Below are 22,266 nucleotides of genomic sequence, written 5' to 3' on the forward strand. Positions count from 1 at the left end.
CCAAAGTACTTAACCTGTCCTCTGCTTCCTCCCCGGATGCACATTACCAGAAAGCTGGGGAGCCAGGATTGAACCAGGCACTCTGACCCGGGGTACAGGCCTCCCACACACTGTGCCTGGCGCCCAGCCCAGCAACTTTTCATATAAATCTACAAATCTGCTCTTTCTGACCTCCTGTAGATCTCCCCCTTCATTTCAGCAACACTGAAAAGAACTTAATCTTCTTGCAAATATATTAACAACTTGCTCAAATTATGCTAATTTTTAGTTTTCTAAAGTCTGACAAACTGGTAAGGTAGTGCTAAACTTGTGGATTTGTTTATGGCATGATCTACATGGTTTTCATTTTTATATTTTTTGCCTATAGAGTGGTCCTTTATTTGTGGTGAATATTCAGTAAATGCTAATAAAGTAAAAAACTATCAATAGCAATAATTTAGAATCTGGAGCTGTGTGGGAAAGAAGTGTATCTGGGATGGGAAATTATTTTCTCAAAAATTCGTTAGTGAATTAACAAAACAAGTATCTGCCCCTCCTTTCCTTACCTGTAACGATTTTTTTTCTTTTTCCTTTTCTAAACTTTATATACCAGCCAGAAAATAAGAAAAATTACTGAAGTTCTCTTAACATGTGGTTCCATTATTAAAAACATGTAGCTGGTATATTTATAATTATGAGTAAATGTACTTTTTTTTTTTTAAAGATTTATTTTTATTACAAAGTCAGATATACAGAGAGGAGGAGAGACAGAGAGGAAGATCCTCCGTCCGATGATTCACTCCCCAAGTGAGCCGCAACGGGCCAGTGCGCGCCGATCCGAAGCCGGGAACCAGGAACCTCTTCCAGGTCTCCCACGCGGGTGCAGTTTCCCAATGCATTGGGCCGTCCTCAACTGCTTTCCCAGGCCACAAGCAGGGAGCTGGATGGGAAGTGGAGCTGCCGGGATTAGAACCGGCACCCATATGGGATCCCGGCGCGTTCAAGGCGAGGACTTTAGCCGCTAGGCCACGCCACTGGGCCCGAGTAAATGTACTTTTACATTCAGCATAACAACGTGAATGCAAGAAAGGCAAGTCATAAAAAAAATTGTGCTTATAAAATCATTTCCCAGATACTGGTCTCCTTTCTCTTCATCGGTAGTGGCACTAGTTTTCCAGTGGCTTGACCATTTCTAGACATTTATTTTTCTAAATGTGTTCATGGAAATTAACTTAGAAGGTGAGCTTTTCTTATTAATCAAGGATTAATCATTCGAATGTTTTATTGTAAATGCTGATCCAAAGGTATTAAAAGATACTAGAGGAATTATTTTGTGGTGTTATCTAAGAGGCCAGTGTTTCTCTAGAAGAGTAAACATTTAGCGAATGACAGGATTATTTAAAATAATGGGAGCAAAATTAACAAGCTGCTGTTGAAGATTTACAGATTTTTTAAAAATCTGTAGTTTCTGTGTCATTTTTCTTCCTTTTTTCCACCTTGCAGTTCATTTGCTGAGGAGACCGGGCTGTAACTCCTGTTTTATCTCCCATACTGTGATCTTATAATTGTGTTCTTTGCATATAGTTCAGCGTGCTGTTTGCTCCACTGCACTTTCTGTAAGCTGACAGTTGGATCTACAGGTTGATCACATTCAGGTCCAGGTTGTGTTGTTCCTGTGTGTTTGGATGAGTAGAGCTAGGAGTACACATGAGGTTTCACTCTTCCTCTTGGGAGGAGCAATCATCATCAATCGTGCTGAGTCATTAATTCATCACATGTAAAAAAAAGGTGATATAATTTTTATCATTCATTTATTAACTGTTTCCATAATCTTTATATATACATGTGTCGTGTCAATGTGTGTATAAAGATTAATACACGTTAAGCTTGGGTTTCAGTGAATGTTTGCATTCCAGCCATTGCTTAGGATTCCTCTGTCCTTTTAGAGGTGTCTGCTGAAACACTGAAGTAAACATAGGGGAATATGACGGCCTTACTGTGCTCTCAGAGAGATTTAATGTCTAAGCTAATTTACTGAACTATTTGTCATTGCTTATCGTAACACTTGTTTTTCTGAAAAATATGTCAGAGGTTGAAACTGTGATTGGACTGAGGAGCTGACATTGTTTTCTTATGCTTTTGAGTTGATATCTCTCACAACGTTTCAGTGTCTAACACAGAACAGGGAAGAGATGGAGAGAGAGATCTTCCTTTTGTGGATTCTGTCCCCAAATGGCCTCAGTGGTCATCGGAACAACTAGCCTAATATGTGTGGGCCAGGTCTGGGGGCAAGACAGGAAGGGTCAGTCTACAGCACACACTGGCACAAGTGGGAGCAGGATGGGTTACTGGTCAGACCAGGCTGTACTGCAACACCTCCTAGTTCACATGAGTGGTGGGATTGGGAGTGGGCCGGTCTGGGCCACAGAACCTGCTGTCACACACAAGACCCAAGACTGGAAGCCAGCCTAGTAGGAGAACCTCCGGGACACCCCTGCTGGGCCATTGGTGAAATGAGAGCTGAGCCTGGGGCAGGGTCAGACTGGGCTAGGTTGCCACACGCACTAACGTGGGAGAGCCAGAATGGGTGCGGGCCTCCTAGGCTAGGCCACAGTACCTGCTGGCAGATGCAAGATCTATGGTTGCATGCCTGGCAGGCGAGCTGTGGGCACTCCTTGCTAAGTTGCTGCTCCCACTGGTGATCACTAGAACCAAGGCTGATGTGGGCCAGGCTAGGTAAGACAGCAGCATCAGTTGGCATGCTGGTGGGTTGGGCTGTAATAGGGTGCAGCACCCGTGGATATGCACAAGTCCAAGAGCCAGATGGGATTTAGGCTGGGAGCAGGCCTGGTGGGGGCTATTGAGGTCACCCCCACTAGCCTACAGCACACGACAGTTTGTGTTGGGCTTGGGTCTGTGGTGGGCTGACTCAGCTGGGCAATAGCACCTTTTGCTTGGTGTGAGAAAGGGGGTTAAACCGAACTGACCAGGCAGCTGCATGCACCAGTATGTGCGTTAGCTGGTGCAGGTGATGGACGAAACCTGACTGCACCAGCTGACACATACAAGAGTCATGTCTGAGATCACCCCAGGCAAGATTTCTTGAGGAACTCCCCAATTACACTGGACTCAAAGCCTGACCACAGGGAAAATAGCAGATGTGTGGTCCAACCTTGGATTGCATGTATCAGGACTAAGCCTCTTCAAGACCACGTGGGTCACATCCTCAGAACAATCTTTCCCTTATCAGGGCCTCTAAGGCCACATTGAATGACCATCCACCGTCCTTGGGTTTGACATCCCTGTGGTTTGGCAGCATGGGGAGTTGCCACCTCCCCTTTCCCCGCTCTGCAGTCACAGAGGAAATAAAAAAAACTGAGACATTTGTCCCACCCACCTTCCTCCATTCCTGACCCTCCACACTCTAATTAGAGGCCCACATGAATGTGTGTCCCTCTCAGCTGTATAAACAGTATTAAGAAGGAAATTAATTAAAAAAAAAAAAACAACTAACCTGACAAGATAAATAGACAAGTTAAGCACACCTCTGCATCATTTGAATCAGGTTCTTGAATGGATGGGATTTGAATGTTCTAGACTTAGGAATAAGACTAAGCAAAAATTATCCTATCATCAAAGGCAGGAAGTAGGAAGGAACAGGGGAAAGGTAATTAGCACACTGACTAGACTGGAAGCTTAGTTTGGCAAAGAGAAGATGGGAAAGAAGGGTGAACGACATTACTGGAAAATGAGCAGATGTGCCAGGATTGTCTCATTATTCCTCTACCAGCTTTTCCACAAGTTTGCTGCTGTATGCCAGGGTTCATTCCTTTGCACAAAACTCTGTCCTGGGCTCGGCGCAATAGCTCAACAGGTTAAATCCTCGCCTTGCATGTGCCAGGATCCTACATGGGCATTGGTTCATGTCCCAGCTACTCCACTTCCCAATTGCTTTCTACTTGTGGCCTGGGGAAGCCATGGAGAATGGCCCAAAGTCTTGGAACCCTTTACCAAACAAAACAGCAAACTGCCCTGCTATGAGTCGTGGGCATCCTTTAAGTCCCAGAACTGAGCTCACTTCTGAAGCATTCCTTGTGTGTGGTCCTTGATCTCCAAACTTAAGTGCTTTTGAATAAGATTAAAAGACATTCAGTTAGCATTATGAAATAATAGTCACAAGTATGTTAAGTAGTCCTGGATACTTCACCTACGAGACTTAGTGAAGTAGAAAATGCTTTACTAGATTTCTAAAGTTAGTTTGACTCCTCTATCCCTTACCAAGTAATAAGAACATTAGCTGTAGTACCTGGTGTTGTCGTTGTGCTAATAATTTATAAAAGTTTAATTTTAATAGAGAAAAGCTTCATATATTTGTCTGCTTCACATTTGAAATTTGAATTTGCTGTTAGAATTTGAGACTGGAGGACAGTTCTGGCTTAGAAGTGTAAACTTGAACTGGTTTGCGATAATAACAACTTTCATTCACAAGATAGTCTTTTTAAAAAAATGTATCTTATTGAAGTTTATATGAATGTTTATGAAAGTATACTATATCTTCTTTTTTTGTAGTATACTATATCTTGATTATGAAGTTTACTGGTTTAATAGTCAAGCAGAGTAACACTGGGCCCTTAAATATTTTATGCAGCTTGGACCGTCCATCAGTCTCTATAAATGATCTTTGTTTTCTGAATAAATTGCAATGAGCAGGAAGTGGTAAAATGGATGTCGAGCGGAGTGCTCCCCCAGCCTGACTGCCTCCCTCTCCTCTGTGCTGGAGGAGGTCCTAGGGAATGCCATGGTTACATACTGTGTGCTCCCCCAGCATGACTGCCTCCCCCTCTGTGCTGGAGGAGGCCCTGGGGAAACGCCATGGTCAGCACACTGGCTTGGGGTCGCTGGGACAGTACTCTTCTTTCATTTACCCTGAATGTTGAAGATGCGTTTCTCTTGTCAGGACTTAAATTCTGTGGGAAATTTTTAGTTCTGCAATTTATTTGTTAATCTCTTGCTTCCCATAATTTTACTAGAATGACAAGTTGAGTAAAATTCTTACATCTTGATTTAAAAGATGTTACCATTAACCCTGTCTTGATTCTCTCTGTTTCTTCTCAGGACCCCAGAGCAGTGCCCGAGTGTTGTGTCTTTGTTGTCAGAGAGTTACAACCCTCATGTGCGCTATGGAGCCGCCCTGGCCTTGGGGATCTGCTGTGCGGGCACAGGAAACAAGGTAAAGCCCACGCCAGCAGGCTTGCTTCTTTCCTGGCGCCAGACTGTTTTCCCTCACAGGAAAGTTTATGTAAGCGCTGTAAAAGTGCAAGAATAATGGGATCTGTACGGCTGAGCTTGCCTCACAGCTTCCAGGGGCTCGCTGCTTTCCAGTGCTGGATGGGCCAGAGCTGAACAAGGCGTCCGTGACATGGGTAGCTGTGATGTCACTAAGCTCTGCTCCTGGGTTTCTAATTGAATCATTGAGTGCTTGGTGGGGAAGAAGGGAATGACTTCTGTTTGAAAGGCTTGCTCTGGTCGTTCTACATGTGCAGTTTGTATAATTAGTATTAGAGAAATCAAAGCTGTCACCTCAAGCCACTGGCAACTACTCCAACTTGAAATGTTTCTGCTTTAAGCAAATCATCTGCTGTTCTCCCGTTTTCTCATCTGTAATCTCACAGTTATCCTGGTTATGTTCAGTCCTCAAACATTACAAAATGAAGAGCTGGGTTAGGCAAGGTGATTTGGAAAGATAATTTATCTTGAGATTCACTGTGAAGCACACTGTCGCTTCCATCCCAGGTTTTCTGGATTCACGGCTGTGACGTGGTCGTCACACTCTGTCACAGTGTGCACACACACCGTGGCTGCTCGCCACAGGTTGACCTTTCCTTGAACAGAATGCACAAACGTGCATGCAAAGAATATTGCTTATGTTTTTATAGAGAAATTAATCACTTTATCATCATTGTAGAATTTCTTACATGAAAATTTCTTTATTATATGTGAAAGATGTAAATTATAGAAATTGACCTTTATTTTTCTTCTAGGACGCACTTGTTCTGTAAACAAAGAAAAATGTAGTTGGCTGTATTATTAAATATTTTCCCCCTCATTGCTTAAGTTGATGTCCAGCCTTATAAGTTGCACATAAATTACCTTTTTTTTATATATCTAGAATATTCTGAACATACTATGAAGTCTAGGAGCAAATGTTCTTTGAAATACAGTACCTGAGAAGTTAACTTAAAAATTCTTATTATTCTTATTAAAAAAGAGTCTGCTTAGTTTCTAGAAAATTTGTGTGATCTGAGATTTATGCTTTGATTCTTTTTATTTCTATTCATCATATTTTCTCTGATAATTTGCTTATAACATCTTTTTTTTTTTTCTTTAAAAATTTTATTAATACACAGAGAACAGATTTCAATTATTCCATCCAATTCCAAGGAAACAACCACACTTCCCTCACTCCCTGGATTCCTCCCCTATAATCCCCTTACCTCCCCTTACCTTTCTTTTTTTTTTAAATTATTTATTATTTAACTTCATTAATTACATTGTATTATGTGACACAGTTACATAGATACTTGGGTTCTCCCACCCCTCCCCAAACCCTCCCACCATGGTGGATTCCTCCACCTTGTTGCATAACCACAGCTCAAGTTCAGTTGAGATTCCCCCATTGCAAGCGTATACCAAACATAGAGTCCAGCATCTTATTGTCCAGTCAAGTTCAACGGCTTCTTAGGTATACCCTCTCTGGTCTGAAGACAGAGCCAGCAGAGTATCATCCCAGTCAATTGAAAGCTCCAACATACCATCAGCAAAAATTTGCATCATTATGGAATTAATTGACAGTGATGAGTAACCAATATGTTAAAAGTAAATGCGAGTTCCCAGCCACCTTCTGTGACCACCTCACCTATACTTCAATTTAGTTTATACACAACATATAACATTCAAAACATAACATGTTATACATAACATCATATCATCTTAAATTAAGGCAAACATGTGGTATTTAACCTTTTGGGATTGGCTCATTTCCCTTAGCATTATGGTTTCCAGTTTGGCCCATTTGGCCACAAAGAACTGCATTTTGTTTTTTTTAATAGCTGAGTAGTATTCCATGGAGTAGATGTACCTTATAACATCTTTTATCTCAGAAGAGTGCTCGAATTCTAAACTTTCTCACTTTACATCAACTAGATTGTAGCTTAAGTAGAGCAGACTCAGTTCTGAAATGTTGTATGAAGCAGTCTTAAATTGACATGTTATTACACTGGTAGATGAAAATGCTGACTAAAAGTGGACAGTAAGTAATTTGAAAATCCAGCCATGTCAATGTTATTTATTTAAAACTTTTTCCCCCATGACTTCCAGGAGGCAATTAACTTGCTGGAACCCATGACCAATGACCCTGTGAACTACGTGAGGCAAGGGGCGCTCATCGCCTCGGCACTCATCATGATCCAGCAGACTGAGATCACTTGTCCAAAGGTGAGCAGTGCTTGTTTAAGTGCATGGTTGAGCCCAAGGAACCAGTCCATGGTGTTACGTACCCAAACTTGTGTGCCTGTTTTTGACCTCTAACAGTTTATTCAGTAGGATAACTGGTTCCTTTGATGGAGGAAGTATACTTGGACAGTTCATGACTTTGGATTCATCCTTCTGAAATACAGGGCTTTACAGTCACTTGGTGTGCTACCTGGAACCTCCCGGGTGATCTCCCGGACCAGGCTTCCCTTTTACTCTAGCATGGCTTTCTTCCCCATTTCCCCACTTCGGTTGCGCAGAAGCAGTCTTTTCTATCTTATCCATCTTGTGGATGGAAGTGTCATACACTTTCCGTATGGTTGCCTCTGCCAATAGCCAGTGCCAATCACTCTAACTTTGATGTCAGCACCCAGTGACCAGAGCACCCAGAGTCCTCCAGATGGTCCCTCACAGCCACCTGGCTTTCAGGAGGGAACAAGACCACAGCCAAGGGCCTGCAGAGATCCTCCCCAAATTCTCCACCAGGCACTCCAGGAAGGATCCCTGATGGACTCTTCAGGTTCCTGATGTAAAGCTTTCTTGTGACAATCTCACAGACTCATGTTAGTTTTGATATTTGGTGTGTCTTTACACTTCAGCAGAGCTTCTGATTCTTACAGGAAGCAGAAAAGCACATATATTATATACATTTACGGAAACTGCCACAGTTGTTACATGATATGGGTACTTTACGTACTAATGCCAGATATCCTAGCTGCTGCCTTGAAGGTAGGGCATTTAGTAGGCTGCCATTCTTTCTGCTCATACAAGAGAAAGAAGTTGACTATATAACACTTTTCTTTTTTCTTTCTTTTTTTTTTTTTTAAGAAATTTATTTGAAAGAGTTACACAGAAAGAAAGAGGGTACTTCTATCCACTTTTTCACACCCCAGATGGCAGCAACCAAGAGCTTCATCCATGTCTTCCACAAGGTCCAAACAGTTGGGCAATCTCCTGCTGCTGCTTCTCCCACGTCATTAGCAGGAAAATGAACTGGAAGTGAGCAACAGACATGGACCAACATCCATCCATAAGGGAAGCTGGCATTGCAGGAAGTAACTTTCCTTGTTATGCCAACAACACTGCCCCTAGAACATTCATTTATAGGAAAGTATATTTTTGGAGAGGTAGAAAGGACATAATTTTATGGAAATCTGATTGTTCTAGTTTCAGTGAGGTTTGTATGTAGTTTCATTTTCTAAGCTGTTGACTATCATTTTTTAAGACTTGTTTATTTTTTGGAAAGGCAAATTTACAGAGAGAAGGAGAGACAGAGAGGAAGATCTTCAATTCACTGGTTCTCTCCCAAAGTGGCCACAATGCCTAGAGCTAAGCCAATCAGAAGCCAGGAGCTTCTTCCAGGTTTCCCAAATGGACTCAGGGTCCCAAGGACTTGGGCCATCCTCTGTTTTCCCAGGCCACAAGCAAGGAGCTGGAAGGGAGGTGAAAAAGACAGTACATGAATTGGCCCCCATATGGATACCAACACCATGGGAAGGAGAATTAGTGTGTTCTGTTACCACATTGACCCCAATTACTATCATTTTTCATTTATTCAGTCTTCATGCACCTTTATCAGAATCATTTTCTCTTTTTTTTTTCTAAATATTAATTGATTTTTATTTGAAAGATTTACAGAGAGAAGGCATAGAGAGCAGGCCTTCTATCTGCTGGTTCACTTAAATGGCTGCAACAGCCAGAGTTGAGCTGATCTGAAGCTTCAGGTTTCCCATGTGGATAAAGGACCCCAAGGACTTACACCATCCTCCGCTAATTTCCTGGACCATAAACAAAGCCATATCAGAAGTGGAATAGCTTGGAAACAAACGTGTGCCCATATGGGATGCCATCATCACAGAAAGGATTACCATGTTATGCCACCACATTGGCCCCCAGAATCATTTTTAAGCTTAGCAAAAGCTGTACTGTGAAGATAGATTCACTTTCCATCTTGTTTTTGTCATACATTATTATACTATATCCTCTAGATCATAAACATCGTTTCCAACCCCAACCTCATTTCTGTTAGTGTTTAAAAATACTAGCTGTTAGGGACCTGGCATGATGGCTCAGTAGCTGAAGTCCTCCCCTTGCAAGCACCGGAATCCCATATGGGTGATGGTTCGGGATCCCATATTAGTGCCAGTTCGTGACCCAGCTACTCCATATCCCAAACAGCTCCCTGCCTATGGCCTGGGAAAGACTAAAGGATGGCCCAAAGCTGTGGGACCCTGCACCCACATGAGGGACCCAGAAGAAGTTCATGGATCCTGGCTTCAGATCAGCTCAGCTTCAGCCGTTGCAACCACTTGTGGAGTGACCCAACCAACAGATGGTCTTTCCCTTTGTCTCTCCTCTCTGTAAATCTGACTTTCCAATAAAAATAAATAGATCTTTTAAAAAAAATAGGGTCCAGCACGATAGTGTTGCGGCTAAAGTCCTTGCCTTGAGCTCGCCAGGATCCCATATGGGTGCTGTTTCTAATCCCGGCAGCTCCACTTCCCACCCAGCTCCCTGCTTGTGGCCTGGGAAAGCAGTTGAGGACGACCCAGAGCATTGGGATGCTGCACCCACATGGGAGACCTGGAGGAAGTTCCTGGCTCCCGGCTTCGGATCGGCTCAGCAGCGGCTGTTGCAGTCACTTGGGGAGTGAATCATCAGACAGAAGATCTTCCTCTCTGTCTCTCCTCCTCTCTGTCTCTCCTCCTCTCTGTATATCTGCCTTTCCAATTATATATATATATATATATATATGTATATATATATATATATATATATATATATACATACATATCTTTAAGAAAAAAATAAAAAATAGTTGTTGAAGCCAGCATTGTGGTATAGTAGATAAAGTCACCACCCACAGTGCTTGTATTCTGTTCATATCCCTACTGCTCTACTTTCTATCCAGTTCCTTGCCAATGGCCTGGGGAAAGCTGCAGCAGATGTCTGAAGCACTTGGGTTTCTTCCACCAATGTGAAAGAACTGGATGGAGCCCCTGTTCTTGGCTTCATCCTGGCCCAACAGTGGCCATTGCAGCCATCCGGGGAGTCAACATTTGGCGCCAGCAGCGTGGCATAGCAAGCTAACCCTCTACCCCGTAGTGCCAACATCACATATGGGTGCCAGTTCTAGTCCCAGCTGCTCCACTTCTAATTCCACTCCTTGCTTATGGCTTGGAAGGACAGCAGAAAATACTCCCAATGCCTAGGCCCCTGCACCCCAGGCCACAATCAGGGTGGTAGATGGGAAGAGGAGCAGCTGGGTCACAAGCCAGCACCCATATAGGTGCCAGTTTAAGATTCCTGCTAATGCACCCAAGTGGGAGACCCAGAAGAAATTCCTGGCTTCTGGCTTCAGCCCTGACTCTGGTGGCCACGTGGGGAGTGAATCAGCAGGTAAAAGACCTCTCTTTTTCCCCCTACTGCCTCTCTGTAGCTCTGCCTTTTTGTTTTTTTAAGATTTATTTATTTTTACTGGAAAGTTAGATATATAGAAAGGGGAGGAGAGACAGAAAGGAAGCTCTTCTGTCCAGTGATTTACTCCCCAAGTGGCCACAACAGCCAGAGCTGAACTGATCCAAAGCCAGGAGCCAGGATCTCTTCCGGATCTCCCACAGGGTCTCTTGCAGGGTCCCAAGGCTTTGGGCCGTCCTCCACTATTTTCCCAGGCCACCAGCAGGAAACTAGATGGGAAGCGGGGCTTCCGGGATTAGAACCGGTGCCCATATGGTATCCCAGCACGTTCAAGGCAAGGACTTTAGCCACTGGACCCAGCTCTGCCTTTCAAATAAATGAACAATAATAAAAAAAATGAGGGGGAGTGTGATTGCTTTCTTTGCCAAATATTTTGTGACCTAAAGCATGGGTACAAAGAATCTCTCCCATAAAAAATGTGAAGTGGTATCACATTCTTTGTAGAAGTAATATCACACATGAGTTCTTCTCAGTTGAGTCATTCCCTATATGCCTACAGTGTCTAAGGTTGGGGCTGAGTCTGGTCTAAACCAGGAATCGGGAACTCAGTCTAGTTGTCTTGGAGAGCAAGGACCCAGGTGCTCAGCTGTCACCTGCTGCCTTCCAGGTGTGCTTCAGCAGGAAGCCAAACTCAGCCCAAGACACTTGGGTATGGCTGAGGGTCCCAGGGGACGTCTTTAATTGCTGTGCCAAGTACCTACACCAGTAATATCATGCTTAACCAAATTAGGTCAGCTTCTGCAGTTCTGTAATAACTCACAGTTTGGATTAGGTTGTTGGACATTTTTTTGGTCAACCATTGTGATTACCTAGAAATATTTCGGTAGGGAAGTATAAGCTTTATAAAATGAAATTATAAGCATAGAATTTTGTATTCTTTTAGCGTAGCACATTTTTTAACCATAGTGTCTCTGATTTAGCATACTGTGGCCTGAAACTAGGAACCAGAGATCTTAATAGTGCCAGGGGTGAGAAAAATAAAAAAAACTGCAACAAATTGCCAGAAACAAAATAATGCTAATAGTCTTGAGGAATAAAATAAGGCCATCATCTTACAAGGAAATCAAGACAACAGCAATATGTTTGGTACAGTGGCTTCAATTGTAGCTTGGGAAGCCTGCCTCCCGTGTGAGAATTCCTAAATTCATTACTGACTGCTCTGCTTCCAATCCAACTTCCCACACATGCGCATCTTGCGAGGCAGAAAGAAAACTAGCTGGGCAGTGAGGTTTGGAGCTAGCCATGGAGAATTATTACAGCAATTCATTGGGCCCGGCTAAATCCTCGCCTTGCAACCAACAGAATCCCATATGGGCACTGTTTCATAACCCAGCTGTTTCACTTCCCATCCAGCTTCTGTTTGTAGCCTGGGAAGGCAGCTGAGGACGGCCCAAAGCCTTGGGACCCTGCATCTGTGTAGGAGACCCCGAGGAGGCTCTTGGCTCCTGGCTTTGGATGGGCTCAGTTCCTACCATAGCAGCCACTTGAGGAGTGAACCAGTGGATGGAGGCTCTTTCTCTCTGTCTATCCTTCTCTCTGTATATCTGCCTTTCCAATAAAAAATAATAAAATAGATCTTTTAAAAAAATGGAATTAAAGCAATCCACATTCTCTTGAAATTACAAAACTCCAAAAGTTATAATTAGAAAACCTGGAGAAAATTCTCGTGTATTTTGCTGATTCAGAATACTGGTTTGTGTGATTATAGGGACTTGCTCCACACCCCACTGAGAGCATTATGTAGTTCATGTCATATTTTTGCATTAATTTTTAAAATACGTTGTTCAGTTTTACTGAATGCATTCCTATTATCTTAGATATAATTTATATATAAATTTTTCTCTATGCTGCTTGCTTTGTCCAGTGTTGCTTTTATAAGTTCATGAGATATTTCGCAAGTCTTAAGCACACGAAATTTCCATCCTATATAAGGTAAAGTAAGTGGTCATCTAAAATAAGTTCAGAATCAAAAGAATTTAACCTGTTGAACCCAAAGTAAAAGCATCAGACCTTAAGATATTCTAACCTAGCAGAGACCTGTCGTTGTAATTTAATCACACTCTGTTTTATGCTTAAATTAAGACCTGGAGAAGTGAGGAACTTAAAAAATTGTCATGTGCCATGTAGTTGCAGAGTTAGTTCATTTGTTTTTTACTATATTCTATTGTTGCCTCTTAAGAAAATGTGAGGATCACATTTAAGGAATATTATTTTGATAGCACCATTTAGATTGCATTTTTTTTTTTTAAATTGCGAAGTCAAATATACAGAGAGGAGGAGAGACAGAGAGGAAGATCTTCCATCCGATGATTCACCCCAAGTGACTGCAAAGACCGCAGCTGAGCTGATCTGAAGCCAGGAGCCAGGAACTTTCCTCCAGGTATCCCACACAGGCGCAGGATCCCCAGGGTTTGGGCTGTCCTCCTCTGCTTTCCCAGGCCACAAGCAGGCAGCTGGATGGGAAGCGGGGCTCCCAGGATTAGAACCGGCACCCATATGGGATCCAGGTGTGCTCAAGGCAAGGACTTTAACCACTAGGCCACTGTGTTGGACCCAGCCTACACATTTCTTTTTTTTTTTTTTTTTTAAGATTTTATTTATTTATTTATTTTTAATTTTTATTGGAAAGTCAGATATACAGAGAGGAGGAGAGACAGTGAGAAAGATCTTCCGTCCGATGATTCACTCCCCAAGTGAGCACAACGGCCGATGCTATGCCGATACAAAGCCAGGATCCAGGAACTTCTTCCAGGTCTCCCACATGGGTGCAGAGTCCCAAGGCTTTGGGCTGTCCTCGACTGCTTTCCCAGGCCACAAGCAGGGAGCTGGATGGGAAGCAGGGCTGCCGGGATTAGAACCAGCGCCCATATGGGATCCCAGGGCGTTCAAGGCGAGGACTTTAGCCGCTAGGCCACGCCGCTGGGCCCTAGCCTACACAGTTCTAAAGAATGAGCTGGGCCTACCGCAATGGCTTGGTGGCTAAGTACTCGCCTTGCACACGCTGAGATCCCCATGGGTACCAGTTTGTGTCCTGGTTGTTCCGCTTTCCTTCAGCTCCCTGCTTGCAGCCAGGACCCTGCACCCACATGGGAAATCCAGAGGAAGCTCCTGGCTTCTGGCTTCAGATCGGATCAGCTCAGTTACTGGACCGCAGTGTGGCCTCTGAGACCAGTGTAAATGAAGAGGGGCAGATTCTGAAAGATTGTGTGATGCCAAGAAAGTCATTCTAGGAAACGCAGATTTGGTATTTTCTGCTTTGAGCAGATGTGGGCAGTGCCAAGATCAGGGCTCCTTGAGTGCTGCCGTCTGGGCAAAAAAGAAGTGGAAAACTGGAGGAAGGGTTAGGTCATTTGTCCCCAAGACTTACAGGACTCACTTGATTGACAAAGAATATACTTTATAAATATTACTTTTAGTTGTGAAAGTAATCTTAATTTTTAATGCAAAAAAGGATAGAGGTAAGGCCTGCTCCAGTGGCCTAATGGCTATAGTCCTCTCCTTTAACACGCCAGGATCCCATATGGGCGCCGGTTCTAATCCTGGCATCCCCGCTTCCCATCCAGCTTCCCTGCCTGGGAAAATAGTGGAGGACGGCCCAAAGCCTTGGGACCCTGCACCTGTGTGGGATACCTTGAGGAAATTCCTGGCTCCCGGCTTCAAATCAACTCAGCTGCGGCCGTTGCGCTCACTTGGCGTGAATCATCAGATGGAGGATCTTCCTCTTTGTCGCTCCTCCTCTCTATATATATGACTCTGCAATAAAAATAAATATTAAAAAAAAAAAAAGGATACAGGCAAACCAAAATTATGAGCCATCCCACCCTACATGAGTCAATACATTCTCAATTTTGGACTAGTCCTTGGAAATTTGATCTGTATGAAAATGAAAAATCTCCATATGAGAAGATACTTGGAGCTTCGGTGAAGGATAGTTTACTTTAACATGGAAATGAAGGATTATGCTTGTTAGGAAATCTGCAAGGTTGTTGCTAAGCAGCATGGTTGTGATTCATAGTACTACAGAAGACTTAGTGTTCGCATGAACTGTGAGTTCTGCTGGACTAACAGTGGAGCGGTGTGCGGTCACGTCCAACATTCCCTTGAGCCTGAGTCATCTGCTGGAACGAGAATGGAAAACAGAACTGGTACCCCACACCAGGAGAGTCTTAACACCCATGGTTTCAACCACGAAGCAATCCTGCTTTCAAGTGTGGCTTTGTGAATGAAGAACTGAGTCACTCAGTGTTTGACAGTCTGTCTGTATCTACTGCTCTAAAATGGCACAACTGAATTAGAATGTAACTCTTTCTCTTCCTCCTCCAGGTGAATCAGTTCAGACAGCTGTATTCCAAAGTCATCAATGATAAGCATGATGATGTTATGGCCAAGTTTGGCGCCATTTTGGCCCAGGGTATTCTGGATGCAGGTAACTGTTTCCCCATCAGGCATAGGGGTTTATTTGAACTGAACCGAATAATTAGTTACTCTAGTGCACTAATGGTGCCATAGTGGAGCACATAAGCACATGTGGAGGCTGCAGATCCTAGAGGTGGTTTTTAGTAGAATTTTTCAGGCTTTGGATCTCAGTCCCTTTACAATGCCAGTTGTTAACGGGTACTTCAGAACATCATGGAGGGGCCAACACCTCAGCGTGGCAGTTGAGGGCATCAGCATCCCAAAGGGCACCAGTTTTGAGTCCAGGCTGCTCCACTTCTGATCTCTCTCCCTGCTAGTGTGCCTGGGAAAGCAGCAGAGGATGTCCCAGTGAACCAGTAGATAGATGGTCCTGCCCTCTGTCTCACCCTCTGCCTTTCAAATAAATCTTTTTAGAAAAGGAAAGAGAGCTCAGTACAGTAGCCTAATTGCTAAAATCCTCACCTTGCATGTGCCGGGATCTCATTTTAGTGTTGGTTCGTATCCCAGCTGCCCCACTTCCCTTCCAACTCCCTGCTGTGGTCTGGCCCAAAGCCTTGGGACCCTGCATCCACGTGGGAGACCCAGAAGAAGCTTCTGACTCCTGGCTTCAGATCGGCTCAGCTCCAGCCATTGCAGCTACTTGGGGAATGAATCAGCAAATGGAAGATCTTTCTCTGTCACTTCTTCTGTGTAACTCTGCCTTTTTAATAAAGATAAATAAATCTTTAAAAAAAAAAAAGGAAAAGAAATTACTATGTGTGATCTCAAAATACTAAGAAAATTCAAGGCTAGGGTAGGCCCCCTTTCTGACTACATGGCCAAGTGACAGGCATGTTGTAACTGTTCTCTATGTGTTTGTGATGCTTCTCACCCTAGAGGCAGGGGTAACGCACTGTACTGTCTACGTCTTTTCCATTACACCAGGACCTGTTGCAGAAGCTAAAACAGTGTCCTTTATAGCGTCTTGTGCTCAGATTCAAACCCTCATTTGCCAACAGGTAGAAAAAGCTTTTTGGGTAAGGTGAATTTCCTGGCGTCCCGTAGTTGATTAAATTCAGAACTGCCGCCTGACATTGGAGTGATTCACAAATCCCAGGGCAATGTCAGTGCTTCATTCGACTTCTCTATAGTTGAGCACAGTTCTTCATACTTCCTATTGTATTTCTCTGATAATTTTAATAATTTTATATTGTTTAAGGTCTAAAAAAAGAATCAGAAAACATTTATTCTTGTGTATTTTAACAAATGCATGAGTGTCTTCCTGCATTCAGACAGTATGATTAAAACTGGAAAATAAAACTAAACCTGGCTGTGTGCTTGCAAATATGATATATATTGTTCTTTTTATTAGCTGATTTACAGCCAGTGTAGCATAGCAGGCTAAGCCAATAGTTGCAACCTAGGTATCCTGTGTCAGAGTGCCAGTTCAGGTCCCAGCTACCCACATGTCGATCCAGTTTCTGCTGCTGATGCGCCTGGGAAGACAGCACGAAATGCCTCGGTACTTCATGAGTGAGGCCAGGCTTTCACCTGACCCAGAAATAATAGTACAGCACTTTGAATGTTGGCAACCTTAGATTGCTTACTGACTAATTCCAATAACTCCACATTAGATTGTATAAGCTATGACCTTTAAATAGTCAACAAATGCTTTCCTAGTGTTTTTTGTTGTTGTTCTTTGGTTTTTGTTTGTTTTAGATTTATTTGCTTGCTTGAAGACAGAAAGCTGTCATCACTTGTTTACTCCCCAGATAGCTGCAATGCCTGAGCCAGGAACTCCGTAGGTATCCGTCTTATGAGTGCCAGGGGCCCAAGCACTTGGGTCGTCTCGTGCTGCTGCCCCAGGAGCATTAGCAGGATTGGAAGTGGAGATGCCAGGACTCAAACTAGTCAGTGCTTACAGAATGCCAGCTTTGCAGGTAGTGGCTTAACCTAGTGCAGCACAATGTTGGCCCCTAGGAACCTTTCCCTTACTGAACTGCCATTTATGGTCTCTTTCCCTGCAGGTGGTCACAACGTCACCATCTCCTTACAGTCTAGGACTGGGCACACTCACATGCCTTCTGTGGTTGGTGTCCTGGTCTTCACCCAGTTCTGGTTCTGGTTTCCTCTGTCACATTTCCTGTCACTGGCTTACACCCCTACCTGCGTCATCGGCCTTAATAAGGACTTAAAGGTATGTTGATGAGACTTCCGTCTTGTCTATCCTCTTCATATTCACTCAAGAATCTCTTGGAAGTTTCAGAGATGAATTAGTATCTCATTAATAGCGTATTTTTCCTTTCTGGGTGAATCATCACCTTGAGGAGTGTGTGTCAGCAGGAGAACTGAAAATCAAGTCCCTTTGTTAGCTGTTTGATGTGGACGAGTCAGTTCAGAGGGAACTTGATAAAAAGAGAGGAAGAAACTTCATGGACCATTCTATTGAGTTTTATCTAAAATTAGAGGCTGTGGGGACTCTTAAAGGATTTCAAACAGATGTATGACATGAAATTTACATTTTAGAAAGTAGCAGGGCCCGGTGAGGTAGCCTAGCAGCTGAAGTCCTCACCTCGCACACAACGGGATCCTATATGGGCACCGGTTCGAATGCTGGTGGCCCTGCTTCCCATCCAGCTTACTGATTGTGGCATGGGAAAACAGTCAAGGACGGCGTAAGTCCTTAGGACCCTGCACCCGCATGAGTGACCTGGAAGAGGCTCTGTACTCCCGGCTCCTGGCTTCAGATTGGCTCAGCTCCAGCCATTGCAGCCACTTGGGGAGTGAATCAACAGATGGAAGATTTTCCTGTCTGTCTCTCCTCCTCTCTATATAGCTGACTGTCCAATAAAAATAAATCCTGCAGCACCAGCATTCCATATGGGTGTGAGTTCAAGTCCCAGCTGCTCACTTATAATCCAGCAGCAGAAGATGGTCCAAATACTTGGGCCCTTGCACCCATGAGGGAGACCTGGAGGAAGCTCCTGATTCCTGGCTCTAGCTTTGGACCAGCTTTGACCATTGAGTCCATTTGGCAAGTGAAAAAAAGATCAGCTGAAGGTTTGGGGGAGATGCATGTTTCAGAGTTCTAGGATGCTGAAGTGGTTCATGTCAGAGTGAATCGTTACCCATTGGTAGAGGTGACCGAAAGACCAGCAGTGAGAAAACAGGACAGAGCAAAGCGGGTCATGTCGGCCACAGGCTTACTGTGTTGAATGCCCTAGCATCACACTGTTAATTATTGCTTACTCTCATGAAGTTTGTGCTGAAGTCTTCTCAGTCCTGTGACCTGGTTTTTCATCATCTTGTGTTTTGAAGTTCAGAAGGCCTGACCTCTTAATAACTCTTAAACTATCCCCCCATTGAGGCAAATGGGTTCAACGGGAAAGTTTAAACTGGCCAGTGAGTAATGCGAAGCTGACCTCCATTGGGCTCATGGTTCTCCTGTAGGACATTATCAGATGATGTAAAATTGTCTGTGGATTTATCTAAGTTGTTAGTGTGCAACTGGAGAAGACATGGAAGTTTGATGTGCAGAAAAATAGTCAGTGTCAGTTGATCTGATTCCCATGTCACATGTAGGACTTAAATCATTGGAGCAGGTTAGATTATCAGGAAAGAATATTAAAAGAAAGTGAGTATGTGGCCCACCCAGGTCAACTGCCGCCTGTGACTCCAATAGCCCAAGCAGGTGCCAGGTTATGTGCTGGTTCCTCATTTCCAGCATGGCTCCCTGCTAATGGGAAAAGTGGCAGAAGAAGGTCAAGTGCTAGGTCCTCTGCAGCCACATGGAAGGCCAGGAGAAAACTCTTGGTTCTGTACTTAAGCCTAGTCATTGCATCCATCTGGGAACTGCAACAGTGGAAAGGTCTCGTTCTCCCTCTCTGTAATTCTTTCAGATAAATTATTTAAAACAAAATTGTGGGAGGGTGTTGCCATTGTGGCCTATCAGGTTAATCTGCCACAGTTCGAGTCCCAGCTGCTCCACTTCTGATCCAGCTCCCTGCTAGTGGCCAAGGAAAGCAGTGGAAGATGGCCAAAGCCTGTGGGCTCCTGCACTCTAATAGGGAATCCAGAAGAAGCGCCTGGCTCTGGCTGCAGCCTGGCCCTGCGCTGACCATTACAGCCAGTTGAGGAGTGACCCAGAGGACGGGAAATCCTTCTCTCCCTCTGTCTTTGCCTCTCCATAGCTGTGCCTTACAAATAAGTAACATACTACATCTTTAAAAAGGGGGGGAAAAGTAAAATAAGGCCTTTTCAAAGACACAGAACTTCAGGAAAGCATAGACAACAGCAGGTAGCTTTGTAAAGCACCTAAAAACTAGTAAAGTAGAAGGCAGTGCCCTTCAGTGACCAAATCGAGTCGATCTGTGATTAAACATTTAGCCTGCATGAAAGCTTCCAGCTTCCCCCTGTGTGTGTGCTTGCTGAGAGTATATGTTAAAATATTCATGTTGGTTCTTTTAATGAAAGCATAAAATTTATTTCTCCAGATGCCCAAAGTTCAGTACAAATCCAACTGTAAGCCATCTACGTTTGCATATCCTGCTCCTCTGGAAGTCCCAAAGGAAAAAGAGAAGGAGAAGGTGAGTTGTTCTTTAAGCCGCAGCTGCACCTCCATGCACGAGCTACTCAGGCTTTTCCCTGGAAGTGGTTCAAGTAACGCTGGTTAGGATGAAATGCAACATTAAGCAAGAAGGCAAATGTAACAATAATGTTAAGTAAAACCCCTTTTTCTCTCTTGATCACCCAAGTTCTATGTCCCAAAACTCACATCTTGTTCATCTGCAGGCTGTCTGTGTGTGCTGCTGCTGGAACTGTTTTCTACATGCTGCCCTGCATCTTGTTGTTTTCAGCTTATTATCAGTTCTTTGTTTGCTTTCTATTTAAAGCTATGTCTGATTTGTCAATTCCAGAATGAGAGTCTTGTGCAAATCTACCTAAAGGTCGAGCTCTCAGATGTGAAGGGCCTGGATAATGAGTAATGCCCGTTTTGGCCAGCGCTTAAACCACATCCCATCTCAGGGTGCCTGGATCGAGTCCTAGCTCTGCTCCCCATTCCAGTTTCCTGCTGTTGCACACCCTGGGAGGCAGGCAGTGATGACTGAAATCTTTGGGTCCCTGCCACCCGTATGGGACACCAAACTTGAATTCCCAGTTTCTGGCTTTTTCTGGCTCTCGCCTGTCCCAGCCTAGCCTGTTGCCAGTAGGTGGAGAATGAGGCAGAATGTGGTAGCTCCCTGTGGCTCTTACTCACTCTCATTCTCTCTCTCTCTGTCTCTGTCTCACTGCCTCTCAAATAAGTTTTAAAAGTAATGCCCATTATTTTCATAGGTATTAATTTGCCTTTCAGATTGATAGTTAATATGGAGCTCGTTGATAGGAGATAAATCAAAGGCTAACACATTATGGAGCTACACCTGCCGGTGAGGCCTTAAGGACTCAGTAGGTTACCGTTTTATGACAACTTATGTGTAAGAGGCAGAACCAGCGTTGTTGTGGAGCGAGTTGAGCTGCCACCTGCAATACCAGCATCCTGTGTGGATACCGGTTCAAGTCCTAGCTGCTACTCATTTCTGATCCAGCTCCCTGCCATGCCTAGGAAAGCAGCAGAGAATGGCTTGAGTGCCTGGTCCCCTGCATCCATATGGAAGACCGGAAATAAATCTTTCTTTAAAAAGGAAAATAGTTCTTTCTTTTAGGAGGATAATGTTCCATATTTTCAAGTTATTGGTTACTTGCTCTTAAGTTTCTGTGTAAGAAGTGATAATTATACAATTAATCAGATTCGATGAGCATTCTTTGCCAAAAACATCTTGTTTCCTCAGCTGTGCTTTGGGACCTCCCTTTGGATTGAAAACAAGCTCAGCTTTTATGCCGGTATTGCCTGGTTTTTCTCTCCTTGCTGCAGCTTTGGTGTCCCTGAGAGGCACTGCAGAAGCTGTTGCTGGGCTAATCACTCACCCTTCATGTGTTGTGCCTGCAGGGCATCCCCCCAATGAGAACATCTCCAGGAGCACTGGAGGGACTGTTCGTGTTCCCTGGTGCTTTTCCTAGAGGACAACCAATACTGCGAGCTCAGAGTACATGATAAGGAATATGCCATCGACCCGGCAGTTACAACACCTGCATCCCACGTTGCATTACCTAGGTGTGGTACTCAGCTGTGGCTCTTAATGCCAGCCACCTGGAAATGCAGGTTTTTCAAGGCAGCATCAATGGCTCAAATAATTAGGTTCCAGCCACTCACTGAGTTCTGGCCACGGTCGGTACTGGCATCTGGGGAATGAAGCCATGGGTGAATGTGCTCTTTGTCCCTGGCATTGCTTTCCTGTAGCTCTGCTTCCCAAACAATGTTTGTAACTGTTAAAATGCAGATAATAGCAAATTTCTACCCAGGGTAGGCTACAGATAAAAAAAAAAAAAAAAACTCAAATTCTATTAGATACAGGGTTCCTGAAGCTGAAGAATGTCCTCATGATGATAGTAAATTCTGTAAACAAATGCCCTGCTACCTTTTGCCATTTGTGATATATTTCTTTTGTCTGTAATGCTTAATTGCCAGCACATGAAGATTATCATGGGCCTGCATTCTCCTTAGGCTTTTGCATCCATGTGTTGGTAAGGGATTATAATAACCTTGTTCGCCTCCTCTAGGTTTCTACTGCTGTGTTATCGATTACTGCCAAGGCTAAGAAGAAAGAAAAAGAAAAAGAAAAAAAGGAGGAGGAAAAAATGGAAGTGGTAGGTGTAACTTGGTGGTTACATGGGTTGATAAGAGCTATGTTTCATGGTCCAAATTGTCCCTTAATTATTATCATGCCTTGCAGTTGGCTTCCTTCAAATAAGTGTCCTGTTCCCAGCATGTAGATACATATCACTTTA

At 43.8% G+C, this 22,266-nt stretch overlaps 1 protein-coding gene across 2 annotated transcripts in view; it reads left to right on the forward strand.

Annotated features, from left to right (window-relative positions):
• PSMD1 (proteasome 26S subunit, non-ATPase 1) overlaps window positions 1–22,266 on the forward strand; it is a 79,797-nt gene that overhangs the window by 51,842 nt on the left and 5,689 nt on the right. For both annotated transcript variants that reach the window (XM_058665099.1, XM_058665100.1), the window contains exons 17-22: window positions 5,095–5,209; window positions 7,357–7,473; window positions 15,310–15,412; window positions 17,409–17,578; window positions 19,875–19,967; window positions 22,039–22,125. In XM_058665099.1, coding sequence (XP_058521082.1) covers window positions 5,095–5,209; window positions 7,357–7,473; window positions 15,310–15,412; window positions 17,409–17,578; window positions 19,875–19,967; window positions 22,039–22,125 — 685 coding nt within the window. The remainder of the gene's footprint in view (window positions 1–5,094; window positions 5,210–7,356; window positions 7,474–15,309; window positions 15,413–17,408; window positions 17,579–19,874; window positions 19,968–22,038; window positions 22,126–22,266) is intronic.

Source organism: Ochotona princeps, chromosome 5 (genome assembly GCF_030435755.1).
Source record: "Ochotona princeps isolate mOchPri1 chromosome 5, mOchPri1.hap1, whole genome shotgun sequence".
In the NCBI taxonomy this organism is placed as follows: domain Eukaryota; kingdom Metazoa; phylum Chordata; class Mammalia; order Lagomorpha; family Ochotonidae; genus Ochotona; species Ochotona princeps.